At 43.3% G+C, this 26,905-nt stretch overlaps 3 protein-coding genes across 8 annotated transcripts in view; all 3 read right to left on the bottom strand.

The window, feature by feature from the left end:
- LOC143499238 (uncharacterized) lies at positions 1-13,439 on the bottom strand. 4 transcript variants are annotated; one of them, XM_076993978.1, is made up of 9 exons: positions 13,129-13,438; positions 12,006-12,097; positions 10,418-10,572; positions 9,513-9,629; positions 9,335-9,391; positions 8,821-8,958; positions 7,470-7,520; positions 3,516-3,629; positions 1-3,283 (listed from the first exon to the last, which is right to left on the bottom strand). In XM_076993978.1, the coding sequence occupies exons 3-9, from the start codon at positions 10,511-10,513 to the stop codon at positions 3,071-3,073; spliced, it is 786 nt and encodes a 261-aa protein (XP_076850093.1). In that variant the 5' UTR covers positions 10,514-10,572; positions 12,006-12,097; positions 13,129-13,438; the 3' UTR covers positions 1-3,070. The 4 variants fall into 4 exon arrangements, with proteins under 4 accessions (XP_076850093.1, XP_076850095.1, XP_076850092.1 ...); XM_076993980.1 differs by lacking the exon at positions 12,006-12,097 and having other exon boundaries at positions 7,470-7,514; positions 13,129-13,439; XM_076993977.1 differs by lacking the exon at positions 12,006-12,097 and having other exon boundaries at positions 13,129-13,437.
- Positions 13,440-13,570: 131 nt separating this feature from the next.
- sema4ab (sema domain, immunoglobulin domain (Ig), transmembrane domain (TM) and short cytoplasmic domain, (semaphorin) 4Ab) overlaps positions 13,571-26,905 on the bottom strand; it is a 31,687-nt gene continuing 18,352 nt past the window's right edge. For 2 of the 3 annotated variants that reach the window (XM_076993975.1, XM_076993974.1), the window contains exons 3-15: positions 22,099-22,259; positions 21,908-21,967; positions 21,392-21,490; positions 21,112-21,217; positions 20,519-20,641; positions 20,238-20,365; positions 19,936-20,117; positions 19,370-19,514; positions 18,609-18,798; positions 17,261-17,376; positions 16,822-16,985; positions 16,569-16,651; positions 13,571-15,696 (exon numbers count right to left, since the gene is read on the bottom strand). In XM_076993975.1, coding sequence (XP_076850090.1) covers positions 14,873-15,696; positions 16,569-16,651; positions 16,822-16,985; positions 17,261-17,376; positions 18,609-18,798; positions 19,370-19,514; positions 19,936-20,117; positions 20,238-20,365; positions 20,519-20,641; positions 21,112-21,217; positions 21,392-21,490; positions 21,908-21,967; positions 22,099-22,259 — 2,381 coding nt within the window. In that variant the 3' untranslated portion in view covers positions 13,571-14,872. Of the gene's footprint in view, positions 15,697-16,568; positions 16,652-16,821; positions 16,986-17,260; positions 17,377-18,608; positions 18,799-19,369; positions 19,515-19,935; positions 20,118-20,237; positions 20,366-20,518; positions 20,642-21,111; positions 21,218-21,391; positions 21,491-21,907; positions 21,968-22,098; positions 22,260-22,582; positions 22,863-26,905 lie in introns of those variants that run through there. The other variant, XM_076993976.1, reaches the window with a different exon arrangement.
- Positions 22,699-26,823, bottom strand: LOC143499240 (uncharacterized). Its single transcript, XM_076993982.1, has 4 exons — positions 26,694-26,823; positions 25,382-25,427; positions 23,341-24,316; positions 22,699-22,752 (listed from the first exon to the last, which is right to left on the bottom strand). The coding sequence occupies exons 1-4, from the start codon at positions 26,821-26,823 to the stop codon at positions 22,699-22,701; spliced, it is 1,206 nt and encodes a 401-aa protein (XP_076850097.1).

Genomic DNA, 26,905 nt, shown 5'->3' with positions numbered 1-26,905 from the left:
TTCACCTCTGCACATCTCAGTAGTTTATGAGTCTGTCCCATTCCAACATACATCACAGAAGAAACAATAAAGGCAGTTCAGCATCACTTATTACTTCAATTTCATCTGCTGCCATCTAGTGGAACCCAGAGTGCAACACACCTAAAATAACAGCAGCAGAGTGTGAGTGGAGAAAAGGAACACAGCACGTATCATGAAAGGAGTGCAGAAAACAGAGAGGCTCGCAAAAACACACGACAGGACGCTGTGGTTACATGAGGACTAAAAACATGTCCCACAGTTTCTGCTCACACATTTTACACTCAATGGTTTTTTGGTGTAACTGCTAAGTATCAGTGCAATAGGAAGCAGATGGATGTGTGACTGTGCACTACAAGCCTAGGACAACCCAGGAAACGGCTGCAGAATACAAAGGCCAATGTATTAGCACTGGTTACATCTCAGTGCTCCTAAACGTTCCCTGTACAGTGCAATCAACTACAGACTATAGTGCAGGTGACTTGACACTAGAAGAATTAAACTCACAGTCCTCAACTCCCAGTTCTCCCCCTATCCTTTACCTTGGAAGCTGGTCTAATGACAAACCAGTTACAGTAAAACATTTAATCAACTACAAGGGTTTGCAAAATCCAGGACAGGATTTGGACTTGAGGTCGTGATTTAGATAACACTGCGATAGACTATAGTGTAAGAGTCAAATGTCTACCAATGCCTAATATTATAAAATAAAATTATTAGATTTAGGTTACAGAGCAAAAAAGTAATATTTAAAAATATTAAAATAAATATACCAATATTTAATAGTGTAGTGGACATTACAGTAATGCAGGATGTTTCTAGGATTACAGTCTGGAATTGCATTTCAGGAAGCCAAATACAATGCAACACTGAGCTCTAGTTTGAGGGCCATTGAAGTTTGCTTGTTTGACATTTCAGCATAAAGCACTCATTGAGAAGTAAATGTCATCAAGATTAAATTGGTGACAAAATCCACCATTCTAGAGAAATCTGAATTCATTTCACTGTCAAAAAGGATATGAGAATGTCCAGTGTTTAACATCCTCACTGGTAGTCATTACGCAAGCTTGTATTCTATACATTGCTCAATGTCTTAGTTCAGAATTCTTTCAAGGAATTTGACTGACAATTCTTAGGTAATTTCCACACCAACAAAGGGCAGTACAAAAATTCTGTTCACATTCTATGGAAGAAAATGAAAAACTGTTCTTTGGTTGAAATGTTGTGTTCTGATGCATGTGTATAAAAATTCTTATAGCACCTTCATCACTGTTACACAACTGCACGACCATAAAAACATTCTTGTTCCAATTTTAACTTCATTCTCCTTTAAACATATGAAAGGCTTCATTAGGTCACACATAAAGAAAAGAGACTGCACAAGACTTAAATTCCAATTTCAATTGACCATACTGAAAAGTTTTTTGTTACTTCTGTGCCTTTTCAGATAATTAGTCACTTATTCTTTCTTTACATTATGAAAAGAAATTATACTGACATCTAGTGGCCTCGACGTTTCAGAGATTTTATACTAACGCCTTTATAAACATGCCCACCTCCATGTGGAGGCCCTGCTCTACGGTGCATAAACAGATCCATATGGAGACTACAAAGAAATCTGATCTTTCATCACCTATGGAAAACAAAAAGGTACAAAATAATCATTCATATTTTGTTAATTTATGATGATAAACATGAGTGATTGCTCCTTTAACTTAAGACGTACACAACAAATTGAGAAGTTCACTCATCACTCTCAAAACAACTGCCTGATTATTATTTAAATGCTACCTTCCCAAGTAACCGCTTGGTATGAGGAAGGGCAAAGAACCCTTCAACAACAGGAACAACAAAGAACAAAGAACTTTCCTATTCAAAGGATCAATCAAAACAAAACGGAGAAACAAAGACTAGTCCTTTGTCTTGTTTTTTTGTAATAATTAGAAAAGAAAGAAACAACTTGTGGAAGATGAGAAAAGAAAGAGAGAACTCAAGCAAAGGGAAAGACTAGTAGAGACAAAGGGCTCGAGAGAACACCCGTAGTGCTTCTACCCGAAATTACCGGCCGGTCTGTGTATCAGAACTCTGACTCAGCAATATGAGTTTGTTTTCCCAGCTCTTAAAAAACCATCAGGGGACGCACGGTGGTCTAACCCTTGTAGTCTAACCCTGGTGGTCTAACCCTTATGCATGACATTGTTTACAAATTGTTTACAAAAAGTCAAGTCAAGGACTGGATTAGGATTTGAGTGGTTACCACCATGCGAAGCAATTATTAGCGTACTTAAGAAAAAAATGCTTATGATAATGCAGTTGTTTATAACAGTGTGATAAGAGAATATTTTTATATCAAAAGAACAGAACGTGAATATTATTTTGATCATATACTCCTGCATTCAGAGTGCTATGAGGAAAAAAATAATATTTTAACCATTTATATATTGGCAAAATTATGTATAAAAACCGAGAAGTTCCATGCAGCATCACTGGTAGCTTGGATAACAATGCAACTCTGGGTTGCAGATATCCAAACCCCGAGTTCCCATCACAAATCAGAGTTGGCAGATTTCACTAGAATGGATCATTTCACTAGAATGGATCATTTCACTAGAATGGATAATTTTGCATAAGTCTGCAAGATGTTATTTATTTCTCAATGAGTGAATTACACAGGGAAAAAAAGTCAGAGGAATTTCCCTTGCCTTTAAAATCTTTCTCCAGTGGCATTTCTTAATTAATGTAAACAGCTGTAATTAATTTCAGGACTTAAACATGAAATAATTTATGAATGACTGTGTTAGTGATGGTATTCTGGGCAGGAGATGGAGACCACTTTCACTGATTGGTTGATAGTTATGAGCTGAACTGAGTCCAATTGTTTTTTGCCTCTGTAGAAGATAATGCTGTATTAGGTGTAATGACATACAGTCTGTCAGATTCACTGGTCTGACCAAGACCCTTCATTCTCCTGAATTACAACCCCCATAGTAATACATTCTGATCCCATAGTCTTCTTTGTGATAGGTCAGAGAGGAAGTCATATGACCCCAGATCAGATCTCAGCAAAAGAGTCGATAGGCTCCACCTGAGGTTCAGTGGGCGGGGTCGAGATTTCTTCTGCTGGTCCAGGCTCGGGCTCAGGCTCTCTGACCACCACCTCCACCTGCTGAGGTACTGTGGGTACCTGGGCTTCTACTGGGGACGGAGGGATGAACTGCTGGGATGAAGCTGCAGGAGGCACCACATGCTGGCCCACCCCAGGCAACTGTGGAAGGACACAACACCATTCTGTAGTCCTCCACAAATACAAACATGGACTTTAAAAGACATCTAGTCACCCCATAACAGTCATGCTTTAGAACTGAGCATAAATGTAATAATAAATATAGTAATGCAAATACTTGAATATAATACAGAAGTGTGCTCAGGAATAGGTCACTCAAAATCAATCACATTTCACAGTGTGCTGTATAGTATTTCCTGTAAAGGATACTGACCTGCAGACCACCTTTAGCCAGAACCGCAAGCCCAAAAAGAATGGTGACTATGCAGACTGCCAACTCCACCACCAGGAACAGCACCAGGGTGGTCAACAAGCCATCGATCAAGAGCTAGACCCCAGCCATGTGAAGACAGACAGACCAGAAGATCAATCAGGAAGAGGATTTAAGATCATCCTCAGTCACAATCCCCAAATCATGATCTATAAAATCCATATCTTATAATAACAATAAAATACATGTTCTTACTCTGTCCAGTTCAGCTTATTACAAACAGTAGATGGACTCATTACAGGGTTTTTTTTAATCACACCCAAGAATAACACGGCTGTTTGATTGAGGCTAAACATATATCATGATATTTAAAAAACAAACAAACAAAAAAACACTGGCCCAAAGTGCAAAACTAGGAGCAGTACAACAACACCACAGCTGCCCACCAACTACACTGTGTATGCTAATCTAGTGATGTCATACACAAAACAAAGGATTTCAGCCAATTAGTAAATACACCGATGAAGCAAAATAAGTATGATACATTGCAGAATAGTGTAGAGTTGTAGCACTACAGCAACTGAACTGGGATTTTAACTGCTGGAAACAAAATATTTTGAACATGAAAAACATTTAAAACTTGCTTTGTGAAATAATGAAAGCATTAGCTTATCCTTACTGGTAGAGATGGCACGATACCGATTTATCTGTACAGTACTTATCTGATGTCATTATCTTGCATTTGAATGTTGCTCGATATTGATACAGATTTGAGCTGCTTTTTTAGTTAGATTTTTAGTTAGAAGCATTATTTTTGCTATTTTACAGATATGCATGGATATGACAGATACATGTAATTAAAAGTCAAATAAAAAAGCTTTTGTTTACAAGAGAAAATTACAAATTTACAAGACAAGTATTATATATTTTTCTTTCATTGCCATACAGTTAGTATCACTTAGTGAGGTGATATTTGGTGCCTTAGTCATGTTCCTAGCTGCCAGCTGTGCTGTACTCACTCCCAACACACACACACACACACACACACACACACACACACACACACACACACACTCACACACTCACACACACACACACACACACACACACACACACACATACACACACACACACACACACACACACACACACACACACACACACACAAACACACACAAACACACACACACACACACACACACACATACACACACACACACACATACACACACACATACACACACACACACACACACACATACACACACACACACACACACACACAAACACACACACACACACACACACACACACACACACACACAAACACACACACACACACACACAAACAAAAACACACACACACACACACACACACACACACACACAAACAAAAACACACACACACACACACACACACACACACACACACACACACACACACACACACACACACACAGCTTTTGGTCAGTAAGGCCACCTCACTTACTGACTCCTAAAATTGACATTATAATTTGTTTGCATTTTTTCCTTATGACTGCATGCAACTATAGTGGTGCATGTCCATTGTGAGATATATGATCTAAAAAATGTGGAAATCAAAATGTATGATTTTTAAACAATTTATTTTTGTTACTGCTGCAGATAAGTATTTGAACACCTGCCAATCAGCAAAGATTCTGGCCCTCAAAGACCTGTTGGTCCACCTCTAAAAGGTCCACCTCCACTCCACTTATTATTCTAAATTAGAAGCACCTGTTTGAGGTCGTCATAAACACCTGTCCACCCCACACAATAAGTAAGACTCCAACTACTAACATGCCTAAGACCAAAGAGCAGTCCAAAGACACCAGAGACTAAATTGTAGACCTCCACAAGGCTGGAAAGGTCTACAGGGCAACTACCAAGCAGCTTGGTGAAAAAAGACCAACTAAGATAAACACGACTGTCAATCTCCCTCAGACTGGAGCTCCATGTAAGATCTCACCTCGTGGTGTAGCAATGATCATATGAAAGGTGAGGAACCAGCCCAGAACTACATGGGAGGAGCTGGTCAATGACCTGAAGAGAGCTGGCACTACTGTTTCCAAGGTTACTGTGGGTAATACACTAAGACGTCATAGTTTAAAGTCATGGTACAGAAGGTTCCCCTGCTTAAATCAACACATGTCCAGGCCTGTCTTAAGTTCACCCATGAACATTTGAATGATCCAGAGGAGTCATGGGAGAAAGTTCTGTGGTCAGATGAGACCAAAATAGAACTTATTGGTCTTAATTCCACTCACCGTGTTTGGAGGACAAAGAATGATGAGTACCACCCCAAAAACACCCACTGTGAATCATGGGGGTGGAAGCATCATGTTTTGGGGGTGTTTTTCTGCACATGGGACAGGATGACTGCACTGTATTAAGGAGAGGATGACCGGGGCCATGTATTGGGAGATTTTGGGGAACAACCTCCTTCCCTCAGTTAAAGCACTGAAGATGGGTCGTGGCTGGGTCTTTCAACATGACAATGACCCAAAGCACCCAGCCAGGATAACCAAGGAGTGGCTCTGTAAGCAACATATCAAGGTTCTGGAGTGGCCTAGCCAGTCTTCAGACCCTATAGAAAATCTTTGGAGGAAACTCAAACTCCATGTTTATCAGTGACAGCCCAGAAACCTGGCTGATCTGGAGAAGATCTGTGTGGAGGAATGGGCCAAAATACCTGCTGCAGTGTGTGCAATCCTGGTGAAAAACTACAGGAAATGTTTGACCTCTGTAATTGCAAACAAAGGCTACTGTACCAAATATTAACATTGATTTCACAGGTTTAAAAAATTCTTATTTGCAGCAGAAACACACAAATTATTAAATCACATACTTTGTGATTTCCAGAAATATTATTTTTTGTTTATGTCTCTCACAGTGGACATGCACCTGAGATGAAAATTTCAGACCTCTCCATGATTTCTAAGTGGGAGAAAGTCGCAGAGTCTTCAAATACTTATTTCCCTCACTGTAGTTGATGTTCTTGTAAATTTCAACAGTCAATTTCTATTCTACCAAACACACTAGGTGAGCAGGAGAAAGCAAATGGAGAAAGGCGTTTATGGTTTTCTATGGTAGTCAATTCTATAGTCAATTCTATATGGTAATGATTACAAGATTTTTATTCTTTCTAACCAGAGGCAGAGCTGAAGTTAATTCTTTAGCATGTTTCCATCATAAAACTCAGCAGGCTAACGGCAAACAGCAGGGTTTCCATTTTTCATGTGGTGTACTTAAACTGTAGCTGAATTAACAGAGGGAGAGTGCTTTACTTGTTCGATTACTCTCTCTTCTCTGGTTCAGTTTGTCAGGTTTCACCTTTCCCCCCCACCCGGAACGTTGTGTACTTCACGACCAACCTGAACATGTGATTGTTTTGTGTTTTTTTGTAAGCAATTAATAAACAATTCACCATTGGTCACTGATCCATTTCAGTAAACAGTGCTATTAAAATAAAAGTGTTATTTTGTCATGTTTAAGCTCTCTTACTAGAAGGCAAAGTCCCCACAATGGGTCAATGCTGTATTATCAAAATTATAGTAACGCAATTCATCACATAAGTGTGAGTCCACGTATATTTGCATTAGAATGTAATTAATTTAATTCTGTTTAATTAATTAAGTTCTGTAATTAATGTGAAGAAAATGCTACAGTTAAATTCTACAGCAGTGTATAAACTGTGTTCAAAGTAGTCTGGCTGTTTTCACATGGTGTGCTGTTGCAAAGCATGTCCATGTTATTTTCAAGAAGGATTTGTGATGTAAAGGATCTGTTTTTTCCTCCAAGTTCCTCTACAGATATCCTGTCCAGCGATATCCTGATTGTGATATGTGGTATCAAATTGGTGCCATCTCTACTTACTAGTTTAACTGTTAAGTAACTTCATGCACAACAGAGTCTAAAACACAAGATTCCATTACTTACTTTACTGGTTCTTTCGACCGTATAAGTGCACTGCTTGTAACAATTCTGTTGCTTTGGAAAAGCAGACACAAAAGACAAAGCTGTGTTAAATTTTGCAAAAGACCAAAGACATTTGCAAAATTTAACTCTAAACTATAGCCCTGTGCAAAAACCTGATATTCTGATGAAACTGTTACAGTTTTTTAAAATTGCTTGTCAAACCACTTACTCAATCTCTCCAGCATCAAAAAACCTGTACCAAGTGCAAACTGTCAAGGATTAGTTATATTCTTACAAAATGCCACAAAAAGACAGCAAAATTATAACACACTAATGTTTTAAATATTTCCCATGCTTAGTCATATAAAAGTTCTTCACAAAGACTTTTAATTACCATGGACATTTCAGTGCCACAGTGTAGCTTAATGTGAACCAACAAACTACAAAGACGGTCGAAACCAAACCTCCCCACTAGCTATTCTCTCAGACACGTTAAGGTGGTCATCTTGCCATGTGAATACCTTTACTAAAGCCGCAGTTTGGTGCATTTTCCCTTCACACAGTTTTAGGGTTGTTTTGCACTTTGGTACAGTCCTTTGAAAATGTATCAATTATATGGAAAATGCAATTATATGAGTAAAAAAAAACTGTAACAGAGTGAGTGACAACCATGAGATCATGCTTTTAAATCTGATGTTAAATTTCACCACATTCTGATCACTGTGATAATAGTCTCGACTCCAACTTCAGTTCTACAAAGGTGCCTGGACCAGGTGCAGTTTTGCTATGGACTTAAGCAGTGTTAAATCTGCTTAGTTCTGACCAGTGCTGTCCTAATTCCAACTCCTGTTCGGTACCACTGTATATTCAATATACAAGACTGTATATTCAGCCCCCAAGACATTCCTCTCTCATCAGCAGAGTGCTCACCAAAAATGCATGACAAAAAATATATTAGAAGGGCAATTCTGGTTATGACGGAATGAAATGCCACTTCTGCACGTTGGTCCTTCTAAAGCTCTGCTTACTTGGCAACTTTCAAAGACTTGAATTCAATTTTGTGCTCTCGCATCAGCTCGAAATTGACACTATACACGCAGTACCATGTATGCATTCGAAATGAGAGATGCAAAGCAATTTGATATTCTTAAAGGTCTCATTATTACATCAAGGTTCAATTCATTAACGATGATCATTGGTTATTACACAAAACACATGCATATGTTTTATGAGAATGTCATTATATGTGATTCTATAAATAGATTTTTAAAAGCCAGTGTTAGCTTTGTTTTAAAGCAGTGTGATTTGGTTATTCCTGTTATTCTTTGGTCATGCAGACTGAGTGTAAACCCGTGGAGCGTGATGGTATTACCACGGCGTAGATCTCCAGCCTCCTGCAGTGCTCGCAGTGGTAGGAGTCCTGACGGTAGGGCAGGTGACGGGACAGGAGACCCAGCGCAGCCGTGCTGAAGGCGGCGCTCACCAGGTGCACCACCAGAGTCGTTTTGACCTGCGAACGCTCTGCCTTAATTGTACGGCGATGCTCCGACTTAAACACTCTGAGCTTACATCAAGTGCTACGAATCAGGGGTGAGTTTCCCAAAACGTTCTTTGCGCTAAGTACTTCGTAACCTCATTCTTACGTACGAGGTTAAGAAGTACTTAGCGCTAAGAACGTTTTGGGAAACTCACCCCAGATTTGTGAAGAAGGTTGGACTAAAACGTGTGAGAAGTTCAGTACATTTAATTAGTGTGCACTAAATGTATGACTGCCATCCACTGTAAAGGCTAGACAAAATCCAGTATATTAGGCTCTATAAGTATGGTATAGGAGAAGCATAGTTTTAGTGTAAAATGGGGTTTTTTCCCCATTTTTTGTGACTCACCCAGAAAAGAGAGGGGAACCTCCCAGCATGGATCAGGATGGATCCGGACGCAAGTAGCTACAGGAACACGTGACAGAGTCAATCTCAGCACGCCACATTGCTGCCTGCATTACAACAGCCATCTTACCAAAGAGGGTTAATGGTTGGGGAAGGTAGGACAGTGCTGCTGAATACTTACCTGCAAAACAATCACAACTACCACAATGAGGTCTGGAGTGAAGTGGACCTCATAGTAGATCTGAAGAATGGAAACACTCAGGCACAGGCACAGGGCAGCAATGATGATCTGGATTGACTGACAGGCAGAAGAGAGAATAGAGTTAGACTTACTACACTAATTCATTCTCAGAATAGACTTACTACACTAATTCATTCTCAGAATAGACTTACTACACATTCATTTTCAGAATAGACTTACTACACTAATTCACTCTCAGAATGGCAAACCCAGACTACACTTACATATGTGGAAAGCACTACAATTGCCCAGGACAAACACAGCAGGAGTGATACATTAGTGAAGTGTTAGTGATATATTTATACAATGGATGCAGTAAGGATGCATTTTTGTGCATATGCTCCAGAACTGAGGAACCCCTTCAGTCCCATGCTGCTTCTGGTTTGGATCACTGTGATGCTTGATGCAAAAGAAGACAGACAATTTCATGTGCTTCATCCTTCTACGATCATACACCGTGTATCTGCTGGGGTCTATTGCTATGGCTGTGCGCTGTTGTTACTTCTACAGGTCTCCACAATAAAAGCACTTTTAGTTGAACAGGACAGATCTAGCTAGAAATGTAATGAATTGATCAAAGACGGCATTCAGTGGCATATTTAAAGTCACTGAGCCCTTCAGAAGGTCCCATTTTACTGACAATGCTTGTATGCGTAGATTGCAGGACTTTGTAGTTGATTAGCTATTATTGTGGCTGAAACACCAAAACTAGGAGGGGTGTCCACATATTTCTGGCAATGTAGTGTACTTATCTGGAAATAACAGCACGTTAGAGATGTATTCTCACTGTGACAACCCTCTCTTCAGGGTCTCCTCCTGATGAAATGAAGAAAGCAGTTACTCACCCCCAGAGCCTTTGGCTCTACCTTCTGGAACGTCTTCACCTGTGCAGGGGTCAGTCTTCCAACAGTGTGGACGGGGCCCTGAGTTTCCATCCCCATAGTACAGGCAGGTATCAGCAATCAGTGCAGTGCACACTGTGGAATTCTAGCGGTCTGGCCTGAGAATTAAATCATCAGAGAGAGACTTAACCATCTGTGGGCCACATTGTGAAATAAACTCCAACAAATGAAAATCAACACAAACTATTAAACAGTTTTGCAAATATAGGTAGAACAAAAAAGGCTGAACATGTTTGATTCTCCTTTTTTAAGCAATGTAACATTTTTATTTATTCATAGTTATTATATTGAAGCATACACATATTCAACCCTATATTGGCAACTAACGCTCCTTATTGTCTTTTATGTGTTTCGAAACGAAGCTTTGTTTTCAGTGATCACGTGGAGTTATTTCTTGAAAACTTAAAGTGCAATGACCCATCCCTTGTTGCACTGTAACATTGTTGTCTTTGAACACGTCTGCCATGTGTTTGGCGTTTAAATTATGTTATTTCAGTAAGAAGTTGCACCCACCGTTCAAAAACAAACCAACAAACACATATGGGCATACCAGCAACTGCAAATATAGCTCGGCTATTATGAATGTTGATAGTAAAAAAAATAGTTTTGTCCAAGGCCTCTTACTGATAAAGCATAGAGCAGGCAGTGATGTTAATGACTATACCAACCAACCGAATATTTCAGCCAGTTGTGCATTGTACCACAAAACTATAAAAACCTGCATGTTAACCCTGCGGCTCGTATGATAACTACTTGAAAATTCATTTTGTGATGTTACTGGATAAATAGTGGCCACTTTCTGTTTCTCCTGGTACTTCACAAATGGATGTAAAATGCGAGAGGGAGCCCAGGTCCTCAAAGGAAGTGAGTGGACTGAACTAAAACCAGCTTAAAACGGAAGCTGCACAGACTCCACAAACTGGAGCATCTCCACAAATGCGACAACTAGACAAAACAAAACAGACAAATACGCTGACACTGTTTCTGAAGGTTCTGGGCAAGGCCAGGACAAGTACGTCTATTCGTGGAGCGCTAGTGTGGCACAGGTGCAATTCAAAGCACTTTACACAAACATGCAATCACTGATGGAAATAAAGTAATTGAATAATGAAGCTTATTACATCCTGAGATCAATCACCTCAATAAGGTTTGCAAAACAAACAAATAAATAATAGTTACATGGATAAATACTACAATTTCTTAACATTTAATAAAACTAGATACTGAAAATAATTTAATTATCCAAAGAATTACAAGTCAAAGAATAGACAAAAATACCAGTGATACATGCAGTAGAAATAAAACATGAGAAGGTATGTTTGAAGGTATGAGATGAGCATGTTTGAGCTGAACTCTGCTTCATAGGAGAGTCCCAAAACGAGGATCATCTCATCTCCCATGTCTGCATCTTACCATCAGGTTAGGGAAGAGTGGACTGAGACATATAGCTAAGAACACCAACATTAAACAACTCATTTAAAGAGAAAGGTTTAGTGATGAATATAAAACAGTCATGCATTAGAAAACTCACGTGAGAACACCTCGAATGATGTATGGAGTTGTGGCCTCGAGTCCTACGATATGATCTGGAGGTGGGACTATGAATGACCGAGCGCTTTACTGCTGTAATGTGACAGATACGATAGATTCATAAGAGATGGATAAATAAACGCAAGTCGAGCGGCGGAAACGTGTGACATCTTCACGTGCGCAAAAGCGCAGTACACAAATCAATCAATCTGGACGCAGCGCAACAGAAAACTGCACACAAAATTATCAGGAGCAACGTTTCAAACATTCGTTTCATTTTATTATGCCGTGGTTTGCATCTCATACACGTGAATTATCCAATATCAAACGTCGACAAGCAAATGCGCTGCAGTTCTCGGAACCGACTTGTTTGATTTAGATGTGACCGTATTTGTACTGCGACGTGTAGCCCGTCACTCCTCGGCCGCACGTGCAAGGTTAGATAGGGCGCGTGCAGTGTGCGCGGCTCCATCCACGGGTACCGCATTGAGGAGGAGGAGGAGGAGGAGGATGTGTGAGAAGCCGTATCACTGATGCGCCCGTCTGGCACCTCCGTGATTCGTAGCTTCTTTAAAGAAATAAGGAACAGTGTGGAAGTTGAGCGTCAGGGATTATATGTACGTGTGATAGTCCTACACTGGAGCAGGCCATTAAAAGTGGGCTAGGCCCCAACACTGGGAGTGTCTGAAACTGTAAAACGGAAAATAAAGCTTGTGCGATAAACAAGAACACAATAACGAAGAAATATTCTAGCGGACCGAGATAAACTCAGGTGCGGATGCAACGCAATAGGCTTCAGCAGCACGTATTGATTTTAATGTTCCTGCAACTCAGCAATGTGGCTCAGACCCACAGCTGGAGTGTGTAGTCAAGGGCAAGTCCTCACCACGAGCACGGACACAGTGATGTAGACAACACATCACTGCATAGATATGCACACCAGCACTACTAACTCCATCAGAATACACACGCATCATCGCGAGCAGTTTATATTCATTATACACACCCGAGACCCTGGGCGCGCGCTCATACCTGTCCTATACAGGGTGCGCGTGCACTAATGACGCATTGCTGCCTAGTAAAACAGGCAATTTTATCACGACCAGCAAATTCCTACGACGTACCTGCAGGTTAGCAACAAAACTCGCTAACGGCGATTCGTTACGAAGAAACAGTTCGTCCCGGAGGATGCAGGATGAGGCCCGGACGGCTGCGTGAGAACTTGTCCAGGACACCGTTTACTGATGGACACTTGAATAACGGAGCACAGCAGCCCTGTACCAGCCCACAGCACACACACACGAGCCGCTCTGTGCTGAAGCTTAATTAAAATGTCATCACATTACTAAATGCAAAGACCGAAATAGAAAATATTTATTACACAAAGGATACAAACGGAAAAAAAAATGCTGTGCTTTCTCCACAGAAATGTAATAAGACTTTCCTTTACTAGTTCCGTTTTGGGGCTGCCACCTAGTGGCGATGAAAATCCGAGCAAGTTGTAAACATTTTTTCGAACCAATGTTTATTATTTTTTGTCTGCAGTATAAAAATAAAACATTTTATTAAGACAGTTGTACACAGAGTTGAACTTGACAGAAGAAAAAAAAAATCACAGGTACACAGGTGGTCAAATTAAGATCTCTGTCCAGCTTTCAGCATCATTTAATGTCAGCCTGGGAAAAAAAAGACTGCTTACGTCATCTGTGTTCAACTTGCAGGCTGCCTGTGGTTTAAGGATACAATATTCTACAGTATTAAAAACACTTTTCTCTCTCTCTCTCTCTTTCCCACCATTTTCCTTGACTGATAAGCAGGGATATTGGATTAAGGAAAATTTAATCTTAGCAGCAAACCTGAGTGTAAACCCCAACCTGTATATTACCTTCAGCAATAAATCCACTTTATTTTAACCTTAACAAGATGATCAATCAGTTTTAAACATTTGTAAGAGGATAGAGTGGACATTGCCTTAAGGACTATTAAACCACCACGCGAGTGCCATTGTTGAAACTAGTGAACATACAAGATTAAATCTGAATTGCAGAGACCAAACTGACAAGAGAATTCTGACAGGTTAACCAAATGTGAAATTGAAATAAACGAGCTAAAATAGAATACTGTGAGGTTTCTAACTCTGGATACTGTACATCCATGGAAAGAAATAATAAATACATGTGCAGTCCCTTATAAATAGATTTTTTAAATCATTGTACCTGTTGGAACTGCCTGATGGATACAAATTTGGTTATTTCTTAACAGACCTAAACAAAATTATTGAAATTCAACTCAGGTGTCATTAAGGTGTTTTAATACAATTGTGGAAGTGACTGTCACTTTTTAAATTAATCTTCACCTTTTCATTCATCTAGATTCCCAAAAACTTCAGTTTCACTGACGATTCACCGTTGTATACACAGCTTCACAAGGCGAATACCCCTCTGAGTGTCCACAGCACAAAACTACACAATTCTCCATCACAGTGAATCTAGTCACTCGGTGCATCAGTCCAAAGCATTACAAGATGGAGAAATATTTGCAGGATAACCGCAAACTGAAGAATGAGTCTGATAGCACTGTGTCCACTGAAAAAAGAGGGCCCTTATAAGCAGTGGTGTGGCGTACCAAGCTATGCGTCACCATTACATGACTGAAGATCACTGCAGAGATACAGGCTTTAGGTCAAATTCAGCACCCTATGGCTCAGAAACAGCTAAATGGTTCGGTGTCAGCTAGGTAAAACTGGAGATTTGTCAGATTTTTATCAGCTTCAGGAATCTTGTTTTGCTCCAGTTTCTGATTTATTTAGAAGAATCTGCGAGAGGCTAATCCTAGCCAAGAAGGGCTCGAGAAGCCTTGGTGATTCCCTCAGATAGGCATGTTGGGCAGGTGGCTCATGGAGCCGTTCAGCGTGCCGTTGCTCAGGGTCATTGAAGATTTGCCACCAGTGTCCTGCTTGTTGGACTCATTCCCCCTGCATTTGTCTTCATAGGTTGACTGCGTCCTGAGCACCTCCCTCTCGGACGCTGTGGCCCCATCTGGAGTCTCGGCATCTTGTTGCATGGCTGGCGCCGTCCTGTGATGATGCCGTAGCCTGAAGTTGTACAACGCCATCATCAACAGAGCGATAATGCACAAAACCAACAGCACAGACACCACGATCAGCTCCTGCACATATCTGTTCGTGCTGCTCAGCCGACCCTGGTCTACAACACCAGCCTCCACCTCCGTCTCCGCCTCCCTGTCTGAACCCATCTTATGAGCAAAGTTCCTGTGTAAGATGACTGTGGGCATGTCCGTAGGAGCAGAGGAGGGCTTCGGTTTCTCCATTTTGGGCTTTAGCTCCGTTGTCGCTGGGGTCACCTGCCTCGTTGTGTCCCTTTGCCCCTCATTGTTGGGTTGGTTGTCTTGGGGCAGGCTGGTGGCAGGCAGCTGAAGATTCACGCCACCCTTCTCTCTGACCTCGTAAACGGCGAGCGTCTGGGTGAAGCCATTCTCTGTGGCCTGGCAGCGGTAGGAGCCCAATGTGGTGGGCGTGGCCAGGAAGCGGAGGACGCTGTTGTCGTGGTTCTGGAGGTAAATGCTGGGCGGGAGTTGGCCGTCAGGCCGCTCCCAGCTGCGCTTTGCCAGGCGAGACGCCGTCAGACACTGCAGCTTCACCACCGTGTTCAGGGACACACTCACCAACTGACCTGGGGGACAAGAGGCCAGAGCGGTCAGGGTTAGGGGCCAAGGGTCAGGGGCCAAGGGTCAGCACACATTAGACACCACAAAACCCAGACTCCACGCGCAACAGTTCAGCGACACCACAGATGAAGCACAGCGAGGCAAAACATCTGAACATTTAACAGCTGACAATCTATCTGTGAAACAGGTAAATGAAGACCCAGAATTTAACCTCAGTATAGACCAGGGGTACTCAACTGGCGGACCGCGGTCCGGATCCGGACCCGAACGCAGGCCTGTCCGGCCCAATCTCATTCCTGATTAACTGGATACGGACCAAAAAAAAAACCGGAGCATTTAATTCAGGGCTATTGAAAAAAACACTCCGTCACGAGTGTTACGTTCGCCACCCCCGCTCAACAACTTACGCCCCCCCCCCCCCTCAACAGCTTACGTTCGCCCCCCGCTCAACAACTTACGTTCGCCACCCCCACCGCACCGGACCTCAGGTCACAGGTATCTGCCAAAATTGGACCGCGGACAAATTTAGTTGAGTACCCCTGGTATAGACTATAAAGGATCACTATTAGTGAGTCAGCATTAGTGGTGCAATTTAGTCCAAAATTAGGCTGAAATCACTTTCAGGCAACAGATGCTGAGAAGACAAATACACCCAGGACCATAAGACCACATTCAAACAAAGCAAACAAAGATTAAAAATAAGATGCTGTCTCGTACAAAGGCACATACAGAGATGCGACACTTTCCTCGTTAGAGAAGCCGTGCACACATCTTTATTACAGCTTTTCCACTTGCTGCTTTGGTCTGTGTTGAACAGTTACTTCACACGAGAGCCTCACTAACCTCACTGGTGTGTGTGTGTGTGTATGACACTCACCTGGAAGGGAAGGGCTGGAGTGAGTCCGAGGACGCACGGTACTGCACACCTCACTCACGCTGCCCCCCTCCACGTCCTGAGCCCTGAGGAGAGCAATGGGGGGGGGGGGGGGGGGGTTGGAATACGTTTCCATTTAAATCAGAAAAGGAGCAACTAATCACACGTTTCTTTTAAATATCGTTGACAAAACCCAGTTCAATAGTGTCCCAAATGTTGAATCTGTGAGAGGTTTAGTTGGTGTGGCCTGACTTACGCCTTCTTTTTGATGGAGGAGACGTCTGCACAGATGTGCCGTGAGGGGTCCCAGGCGCAAAAAGCGTCTCTGGCCAACACGCACTCAGAACAGCTCTCATAGTAGGAGCAGTTCGAGACGGGCACGGACACTACGCCCTGTGAAGTGCCTATCAACACTGCAGCCTGTAGGGGGCAGCAAAAGCAGCAATATGCAAACCACAGCGGGCAGAGGAGGCGGCGACCAATGGGGAGGGTTCAGCCGGTCTTTCAGCAAGTCTGACTCATTTTAAAGAGAAAATACTTCAACACAGGACTGCACAGACATGTCCACAATTAGAGCATTTCTTCAGCACTAGCCCTAGTAATCCACGACACCCACAGCTTTCATTATCTGTTGCCTCCTTCTATTGGCTGTGGCCTGTAAGGTCGCAACGGAAATGCTGTAGATCTGCAGGTACCTTGGAGACGGAGAGCAGCAGGTTCTGGACCTTCTGCGGCTGGGTGAAGACTTGGATCTCCTCCACGATGTGAGGGCCCTTCTCAAGAAGCACCGTCTTGTGCAGGTAGCCCCCCTCTGCTCAGCGGGGTGAGACAACAGAACGCCCATCAGCTCCAGAAAAACTTATCACGTACTGAATGAGAGCAGAATGCTCTAGACCGGGGGCCACATGAGATACTGGAACGGTTTTAGAGGGCCAGACTAATATACTTCTGCACAATACAAACATACTGTATACACTGTACATACTCTTAATAAAAAAAACTGAATAAAACATCACAATGAAAATGAAAATGTGGAGGTGTTAATTGATGAACTTGTGATAAGCTCAGTTTAGAAAGTACTTTTTCTGTTAAAAAAAACAAAATAGCATTTCATCGACCGCATTGCTGCAGCTCCTACGTCATCTCAAAGTTTGTCCTTACCCAACATATATAGATCAGTAACTGCGCTGTATCATCACAGCTCTCATTCAGAGCCAAGGCAAAATAAGTAAATATCTGCTTTCATTTTGCAGCTGAATGTCCAAATTCCCCTAAAATCCGTTTTGTTGCAGTTTGCCTGAAGAGTGACATTTGCAAGCTCATACTTTTTCCTTAGAGTTGCTAAGACCACCAATATCTTACTGTTTCTTGCAGTGTAGTGATCACACACAGCTGGTCCTGACTGCTACATCCCTGGATGAGTGCAGCTCTGTAAAATATCCTTGCTGCGTTTGCAGTTTCGCTAGCAATTTTTTAGACGCCATGCCCGCTGTGTATCAGTCGAGTTCTTGTGTTTCTCAGCTGTGTTTAAGGATTACAATGTGAATCACTATTACGAGAGTAAACACGCAAACTGTTCATCGTGAACCAAGCACACAGCTTTACATTTTACTTCAGTAAATTAATATTTAGAAGACCGTTCCTTGCATTCTATATCAATAATTCTTTTTACCGTTAGCTGACAGCTTAGAGCTGATTTCTCGAAAGCTGGTCAACACATTCTCCGACATTTTAGTGCAAACAAAAACAGCCGTTTTCAAAATAAAAGAAGTGAAGATTTATCCCATGCACTCATCACAGTGTAATAGGTATCTATTCTCTACAATCTATTTATGAGGAAAAAGACTTCCGGCTTGAACCTTGGAAATACACGAAAAGGGCTCTGGTCAGTATGGCAACAACCATAAACACTAAACCTGGCTAGAAGACTACTTTGGTTTAAGGGCTTAAAGTCACCTTCCATCCAATAAGTACAGTAAGTGCCAAACATCCAATCATGTGTGAAAAGCAAAACAACTCCTTTGTGCGTTTGGTCGACCATACCTGTGAGTAGATACAGGACAGTGTAGTTGTAGCCCTCAGCTCCACGTACCCTCTGAGCCGCTATGTTAGTGTAGTGCTGATCAGGTGACACTAACGTCAAACTCCGATCAACAGGCATCACACTCTCCTCAGCTAAGAAGTTCTCCTTGACAAATTGCAGCACATTGTCTGAGGCATTATGGAGGCCACACTGCAAAGACACACACACACACACACACACACACACACACACACACACACACACACACACACACACACACACACACACACACACACGTACTTACTTTTAATGATAAAAGTGCATTAACAACTAATACTATGTGTATGTATAATCACTGTAAGCATAAGAACAGAAAGATTTTCAGGCTTGGTAAATATCTGGAAACCTGAGATCTCACAGTGTAGTTGTACCCTGGAGGTCATTATACTGTTTGTGTGTAAGAGTTCAACTCTGTGTTTGTTTGTTAAACTATGAGGTTGGGCTCTTGCTTGTTTGTTAATCTCTGTGAGGTTGGGCTCTTGCTTGTTTGTTAATCTCTGTGAGGTTGGGCTCTTGCTTGTTTGTTAATCTCTGTGAGGTTGGGCTCTTGCTTGTTTGTTAATCTCTGTGAGGCTGGGCTCTTGCTTGTTTGTTAATCTCTGTGAGGCTGGGCTCTTGCTTGTTTATTAATCTCTGTGAGGCTAGGCTCTTGCTTGTTTGTTAATCTCTGTGAGGCTGGGCTCTTGCTTGTTTGTTAATCTCTGTGAGGTTGGGCTCTTGCCTCTCCAGGGCTGGCGATCTTCTCCTGAACTCGCCTGGTCCATTTCACAGTGTCCCTGTTCAGGGTTTTGTAGTTGCCACCAAACACACCTTTAACATCCTTGAGGCTGAACACACACACTGCTGAGCGGCCAGAGTTCACAGACCTGCAATGCGCGCACACACACGCACGCACGCGCGCACACACACACACACACACACACACACACACACACACACACACACACACACACACACACACACACACACACACCTCACTAATAAGATCAAAATTAGCACAAACACACACAGCTCATTAGTGAGATCACACTTGGTCTACACACTCAGCTCATCAGGAAAATCACATCCAGACTGCTGGGACGACTGTGGTGAAAATGGAATCTGGATGCTAACTACTGTGGTAACTACTGTAGTAGATTTGTGCAGAAAATGCCTGCTGTATGTTAAAGTATTTAAAAAAAGGATTATAAAATACTTTATGGAATGAGATTGATTTTATTTACTGAAAAGTGAATCACACGTATGAGGGTGAAAAATACAGTAGCCGTTGTGAGCTGATCTATTCACCATTGTGAGCTGAAGATGCCGTAGAAAAGCGTGTCGTCTTCACTGGCGCCCTCTACTGGCGGCAGGGTGGCAACGTCCTGCAGGACGTTGTAGGGCAGCTCTCCGCTTGCCTGGCACAGGAGCTGTGCTTTGGTGAAGGTGGTCCAGCGTCGCTGCAGAGTCCGCTGGCCCCCCACGTCACTCTGCACACACAGCGATTCATCTCAAACATGCCACAGAAGTAAAGCAACAACAAAAAGCAATCTTCACCAAATTAAACATGTAACCAGCCTGTGCCTCAAGATACGCTAGAAACGACTCACCGTGCACACTTGAGCTATTCGAGACACTGTGAACTTGTCGATGAAATCATACTCTCGGCCAATCTCACTGAAGAAGAAATAGACTTTCCCTTCGCTGCGAACGAAGGCGGAACTGATGAAGGTTGGATCTGCAAGAAAGAAAAAGACAGGTAGAGAGAAGTAGAGAGATAAGAGAGGATGAGAAGAGAGTGAGATATACGGAGAGGAGCAAATGGAAGACTTTCACACACAAAAAAGCAAACGTTCACATGGTCACACTGGTTTGGGATATTCCCCTCTACCTTCCAGCAAGTACGGTGCGTCGTCCAGCTTGAGGTCCACATGTCTTCCCTCGCTCAGGTGGCGGGAAATGACGGGCCGATTTCCCCTGTAGTCTGCCACTGTACTGGTGTAAAGCTCCCCGTCTACACCGCCAACATGCATACACATACATGCAAAAACACATACAAACCACACACACCCACACCTTTGTAAAACTAGGGGCTGCCAAGAAACCTTACCAACTTAAGTGTTACTTCAATCACACACAACCTTGAATCACATTTTTGTTCTGCAGAAAACCAAACCTTCGCCCACAGAGCAACCTCCTGAAATATAGTCCTGCCAGTTTTATTGAGCAACACGTTGCACTCAGACACTGACAGATAATACACAGTAAGGTACCGAGCTCCTAATCTGGCCTTTGTTTTGCACCAGTAGACTGAGTCGGTTTACATCAGCTCAATCTCACTCAAGTCCTTCCTCTCTTTTCTCGTACCTCCCGCTCTTGTAGGCACACTAAGGTTTTCTTTTCTCACATTATTAATGTAGGTCACCGGAGCCCCTGTGTAATCATGTGACATACCCACAGTGTCTTAGAGTCGCAGAGTCTTACCCACAGTGATGGCTGTGTTTTTCTGGTAGGGGTCATAAGGACAGCGACCTCTGCCCTCTTCAGCTTTGCCGTTAGGGCCCGTCACTAGGGAAAACTGCTGAGAGTTCTAAGAAAAGGTAAAAACACAGTGCAGTGATATATTATACGGGAAGGAATGAGCGAATGAGTGAGCGAGTTCATAACTTAAAAGGTCTCTTGCCAAATATGTAGTGGCAGTAAGAACCCATCCCCCCCCCCCCCCCCAGAGTAGATGAAAGAGGAGGCCTGATGGAGATCTTACGATGTAGGCACAGCGGGGGCTGAAGGCAAAAGTGCCACAGGCGTACATGTGGGTGGAGTTCAGCTCCTGCAGGACGCGGATAAAGTTTGGACAGTCCGCCTGAGAGAGAGCGAGAGAGAGAGAGAGAGAGAGAGAGAGAGAGAAATGCAGTGAAATGAGGGGATTTTGAGGCGTTATCAAGTAAACAAAGATACATGAAATGAAATCAGTGCCTTCACTGCTGCGTCAGGTTTTGACATTTGGGAGGGGTCGGGTGTTGACAACGACTCTGAGTATTATAAATAATACGGCTGTTTTTTGGTCAGTGATACACTGGACCATGGGACTTGAGTACATCTTCTACGGACAGATAAACTTGCTTCAGTTTTTTGTGACACTCGCAAAGTGGCCAGCAGTATTTAAATGTATCAGGGATACAGAACTAAGCTGTGGTTCCAGTGAAGGTCCTGAGATCTTGAGCGTTACGTGGAGAGTGTTAACGTACTGACACCAGCACTCAGGACCTGGGCCTCCTACCTTACTCTTGCCCTTCATGGAACAGTCGTTCAGATCTTTCTCAGTGGGAGACCAGTTGAGCTGAACATGGAGAGAAACAGACAGCGTGAGACACATGCATGTACACACACGCACACACGCGCACACACACACACACACACACACACACACACACACACACACACACACACACACACACACACACTCTCTACCCTGCTGTGGAGGGTTAGGCTGCCCCCCAGGCTGATGTTGAAGAAGAGGATGGCATTTCTCGCTCCAACCACCAGCATGTCCTCATCCTCACTCAGGAGCAGTGTGGTGCTGTTAGACACGTCAGTGAGCGTGAAGAGTGAAACAGGCCGGCCTGGGTCATCTGCACAGATGAGCAAGCGCACACACACATGAAGCACACGTGAACACACACAAAGACAAAGATACAAAGTAATTCACCCCTCCCCCCACACACAGTGATGGCCCTAGACACCCCTCCCCCAACCCCCACACACAGTGATGGCCCTAGACACCCCTCCCCCCACCCCACACACACAGTGACGGCCCTAGACACCCCCCCCCCCCCCCCCCCCACAAACAGTGATGGCCCTAGACACTCTTCCCCCCACACACAGTGATGGCCCTAGACACCCCTCCCCCAAAGCTTGAGGTTCTAAGTGTTCGCTATACAGATCGGCTTTTTACCATGGACATCATGTAGGGAGGGGCCAGTCCATTTTTAGCTTTGTAAGCAAGCATCAAGGTTTTATATCTGATGCGTGCCGCTACTGGAAGCCAGTGAAGAGAGCGTAGTAGAGGAGTCACATGTGAGAACTTGGGGAGATTGGGGAGAAGACCATTCGTGCTGCAGCATTCTGAATTAGTTGTAGAGGTCTGATGACCCGTAGAGGAAGACCTGCAAGTAGGGAATTGCAGTAGTCCAGCTTAGAGATTACTAGAGACTGCACCAGCACTTGAGTAGCTTCCTGTGAAAGGAAGGGTCGTATTCTCCGTATGTTGCAGAGGAGAAGTCTGCAGGATCTGGTCAGCTTTGAAACATGTGTTGAGAAGGACAACTCGTTGTCCAACGTTACACCCAGGCTTCGAGCAGTTTCTGATGGTGTTAATAAGATGTTCTCAAAAGAAACTGTGAGGTCGTTGTGTGGGTTTGGGGTTCCTGGAATGTACAAAAGCTCAGTTTTGCTAGGGTTGAGCTTCAAGTGGTGAGTAGTCATCCATGAAGCAATATCTGCCAAGCATGCCGAGATACGCCTAGAGACCTGGGTGTCAGAATGAGGAAAGGAAAGAATTAGCTGGGTGTCATCAGCATAGCAATGATAATAGAAACCATGAGACAAAATAATGTCACCAAGGGAACGAGTATATAAAGAGAAGAGGGCCCAGGACCGAGCCTTGGGGGACTCCAGTGGAAAGTTTACATGGACTGGATGTCTCCATGTTACCTGATAAGAACGGTCTTCAAGATATGACTGGAACCATTTCCAAGCAGAGCCAGTCACACCTAGGCTAGAAAGAACAGAGAGGAGGATGTTGTGGTTGACAATGTCAAAGGCTGCAGAAAGATCTAGAAGAATTAATACTGATGATAGCTTGTTAGCCTTGGCAGCATGGAGCTTCTCGGTCCCTGCTTTGAGGGCAGTTTCTGTTGAGTGTGCCCGTTTGAAGCCAGACTGATTAGGATCATGGAGTTGGTTCTGGGTGAGGAAGAGAGATAATTGGCCATAGACTGCTCGCTCCAGAGTTTTTGATAGAAAAGAAAGAAGTGATACCGGTCTGTAGTTGTTCATGTCAGAGGTGTCAAGTGTTGCTTTTTTCAGGATTGGTACCACCCTTGCCATCTTGAACACGGTAGGCACATGACCCAAAACTAAGGAGTTGTTGATGATTGCGGAGATGAACGGAAGGAGTTCTCTTGACATATTCTGGAAAAGAGTGGAAGGAATTGGATCCAGTGGGCATGTAGTAGGATTGCTAGACGTCAGAAGTTTATGTATCTTGTCTGAGGAGAGAGGGGAGAAAGAAGCCAAGGAGTTGAGTGTTGGATTAGGGGTACTAGTAGGAAGGTTGGGAGCTGGGGAGAAGGACTGATGGACTGCTGCAATCTTCTCTTCAAAGAAGATGACAAAATCCTCAGGAGTGAGAGAGGATGGAGTAGGGGGTGAGGGAGGGTTAAGGAGTGAAGAAAAAATACTGAATAGCTTGCGTGGGTTGGATGCAGATGATTCAAATTTCTTTCTGTAGTAGGCTGACTTTGCTGATGTGACTTCCAGTGAGAACTTTGAAAGGAGAGATTGATATGAGCGGAGGTCTGAATCTAGGCGACTTCTCTTCCACCTCCTCTCTGCAGTTCTTAGATCTCTCCTGTGGCTGCGAAGCACTTGATTTAGCCAGGGGGTGGATGGAACAGATATCTTAAGCCTAGGGGAGGGAGGACACAGAAGATTGATGGATGAAGAGAGCGTAGAGAGGAAAGTATCAGTAATTGTGTCCAGCAAGAGAGAAGACAGACAATTCTGATGAGGAAGGGAGGACAAAATAGTGGTAGCAAGGGTTGAAGGATTGATGGAGCGCAAACTTGGGTGAAAGTAAGAAGAATGTACAGGGGGAGTTGTGTTGGCGAACGAAAATTGTTGACGTCGTTGAGGCCGTATACTCCAACGCTGGGAATCTAGCACTAGGACCCTGGAGCGGTTATTTTCTGCATTAGCGCTAGATTCGGCAAAGTTCACATCGCGCCAGAACAACTGAACAACACACACTTATAATAATTTAATGCCTCCCCTCATAAAATTCCAGACATTTTAAGACATTTTTAGGCCTTGAATATGAAAAACTAAATTTAAGACATTTTAAGACTTTTTAAGGACCCGCGGGTACCCTGGGTAGGACACAGTGATAGCATGGAACTCAAAGGAAGAAATTGAAAGAGCTGAAAGGAGAGTTGGGTGAAACGCCACTCTGGAGATAAAAGTAGACCTGTGCCACCTCCCCTTCCAAGGCGTCATGGGGAATGAGTGAATGAAAAGTCAGAGGACAGAGCAGCTGGAGTTGCAGAGTTCTCTGGAGTGATCCAGGTTTCGGTCAGAGCCAAGAAGTGTAGCGAGTGGAGGGATGCAAGAGCTGAGATGAAGTCAGCCTTCTGGACAGCAGATTGGCAATTCCAGAGTCCTCCAGTCACTGTGATTGGAGTTTGTGGTGAACATTGCAGGTAAGTTAGGTTCCTGGTGTTGCGATGGCTATGAATCAAAGAGCGTAAAAAGTTACTGCATACCGCTATAGATGCATACATCTGTAGCGGAGTTGTCCTAATTTATCTGTTTTAGTCAGTGCTGTATCCGCCCCTAATTCACACCTTAGACCAGGGAGAAACTACACCTGGAGTGACTAATTACAGCCAATAACAGCTAACAAGCAACAAGGTTATGATAAGAAGCCTAGAATCTACCAGAATCTGAGGCAATAGTAATTAAACTCAAGTCCTACCTTAAGATGAAGAACAGATGAAAGTTTGTGTCTAACCTGCTCCAGTCTGTGGATAATAATCATATTGCTGATAAACATGTGATATTTGGATCTCATCATGCAACTGCGAGCTGCTCTACAAACGATCCTGGTTGGGTCGCTGTTACCATGACTACTTGATGACTTGGGAGTCATATATACATGTACACGCACTTGGGCTGCTTCAGTTCTGGTTTCCATATGAGAAAGAGAGAGGGAGAGAAAAAGAGATAGATAGAGACAGAGAGGGATAGAATAGATATAATAATGTCTAGCAGGTAGAGAGATGCTGAAGTACCTCAAGCCCAAGGGTCTTGTACTCCCACAATGCAATTCTCTACACCATAAAACCAGTCAGAAAGGCGAAGGCCATTAGGTGACCTGCAAATAACTGCACTCCTGAATCTAAAGCCAAAACAGAAGAGGTAGTGATCTGAAGTAGACAGATCAAGAACCATGAGCTGAAGCACAAACAAGAGAGTTCCTGATTTAGCAAACAGAGGAGACGTAACCCAGAGGAGTTCACGTGCAGTCTTATTAGGGAGAAATCATCTGCACGCATCACATTCTGTGGTCTACTGGGTTTTGAAAGCGACGAACTTCCGATCTTCTTAACCTGTGAAGCGTAGCCTTTTTAAGCTCTGCTGTACTGTTACAAAGCAAAGGTCAGGCAAAAACACCAAAGCCAGACACATGACAAAAGTCACATTTCACAGAGTAAGTGTATGGCAAGGGTCAAGGCTGTCCACCAGAGACTCTGACATGGTCCCCTTTGGACAGACCTAGCTTTATGATCTGGGGATTTGCTTATTGAGAAATTAGCTGCTGAATGTGTCTCTAAGGGCTTACATTTACATTTTATGGCATTTGGCAGACGCCCTTATCCAGAGCGACTTACATTTTTTTAATCTCATTTTTATACAAGTGAGCAATTGAGGGTTAAGGGCCTTGCTCAGGGGCACCTCAGTCATGGCCTCAGGTCTGGGAATCAAACCCACAACTCTCCGGTCACAAGACCAGTTCCCTAACCACCAGGCCATGACTGCCATGGCTTGGCAGATGAAGAAGATATGGAGCAGGTGGAGAAAAAATCCACTACAGTGATCTTATTGGAAGGTCCCCACAAGGACAGTAAACATAAATGTGTGTAGGGCAGTGTGCAAAAAGAGCTTTCTAAAGATCTGGCAGAGAGGAGAAACATCAATCCAGTGGCAGCAATGAGTACACTGAAGTATCGTTACTATCACAGACTGAACTTCCATGGCTCTCACATACATCCAGTCTAAGCATCTACGCAGGCTGAACGTGAAGGCCAGGCACCCCTGAACGTGAAGGCCAGGCACCCCTGAACGTGAAGGCCAGGCACCCCTGAACGTGAAGGCCAGGCACCCGAACGTGAAGGCCAGGCACCCGAACGTGCGCATTCTCCAGTGAACTGAAACGGGAAGTTGAAGCTGACTCACACTGGCCCTCACACGAGAAATCCAACCAACAACTCAAAAAAAT

Source organism: Brachyhypopomus gauderio, unplaced genomic scaffold (genome assembly GCF_052324685.1).
Source record: "Brachyhypopomus gauderio isolate BG-103 unplaced genomic scaffold, BGAUD_0.2 sc131, whole genome shotgun sequence".
NCBI lineage: Eukaryota > Metazoa > Chordata > Actinopteri > Gymnotiformes > Hypopomidae > Brachyhypopomus > Brachyhypopomus gauderio.
Note: the sequence above shows the minus strand (reverse complement) of the source record. Positions and strands in the feature narration are given on the sequence as shown.

What these genes read in the sequence shown, in the direction of transcription:
- LOC143499238 (XM_076993978.1), bottom strand. Translation starts at nt 10,513, where the DNA reads ATGGGGATGGAAACTCAGGGCCCCGTCCACACTGTTGGAAGACTGACC. An exon ending in TAGTTGTGATTGTTTTGCAG is followed by an intron (nt 9,392 to 9,512) that starts GTAAGTATTCAG and finishes GTGTTCCTGTAG; the next exon opens with CTACTTGCGTCCGGATCCAT. An exon ending in GGTTCCCCTCTCTTTTCTGG is followed by an intron (nt 8,959 to 9,334) that starts GTGAGTCACAAA and finishes GAGCGTTCGCAG; the next exon opens with GTCAAAACGACTCTGGTGGT.
- LOC143499240 (XM_076993982.1), bottom strand. Translation starts at nt 26,823, where the DNA reads ATGCGCACGTTCGGGTGCCTGGCCTTCACGTTCGGGTGCCTGGCCTTC. An exon ending in GGCCTTCACGTTCAGCCTGC is followed by an intron (nt 25,428 to 26,693) that starts GTAGATGCTTAG and finishes TATTATCCACAG; the next exon opens with ACTGGAGCAGGTTAGACACA. An exon ending in TTGAAGACCGTTCTTATCAG is followed by an intron (nt 22,753 to 23,340) that starts GTAACATGGAGA and finishes CAACTAATTCAG; the next exon opens with AATGCTGCAGCACGAATGGT.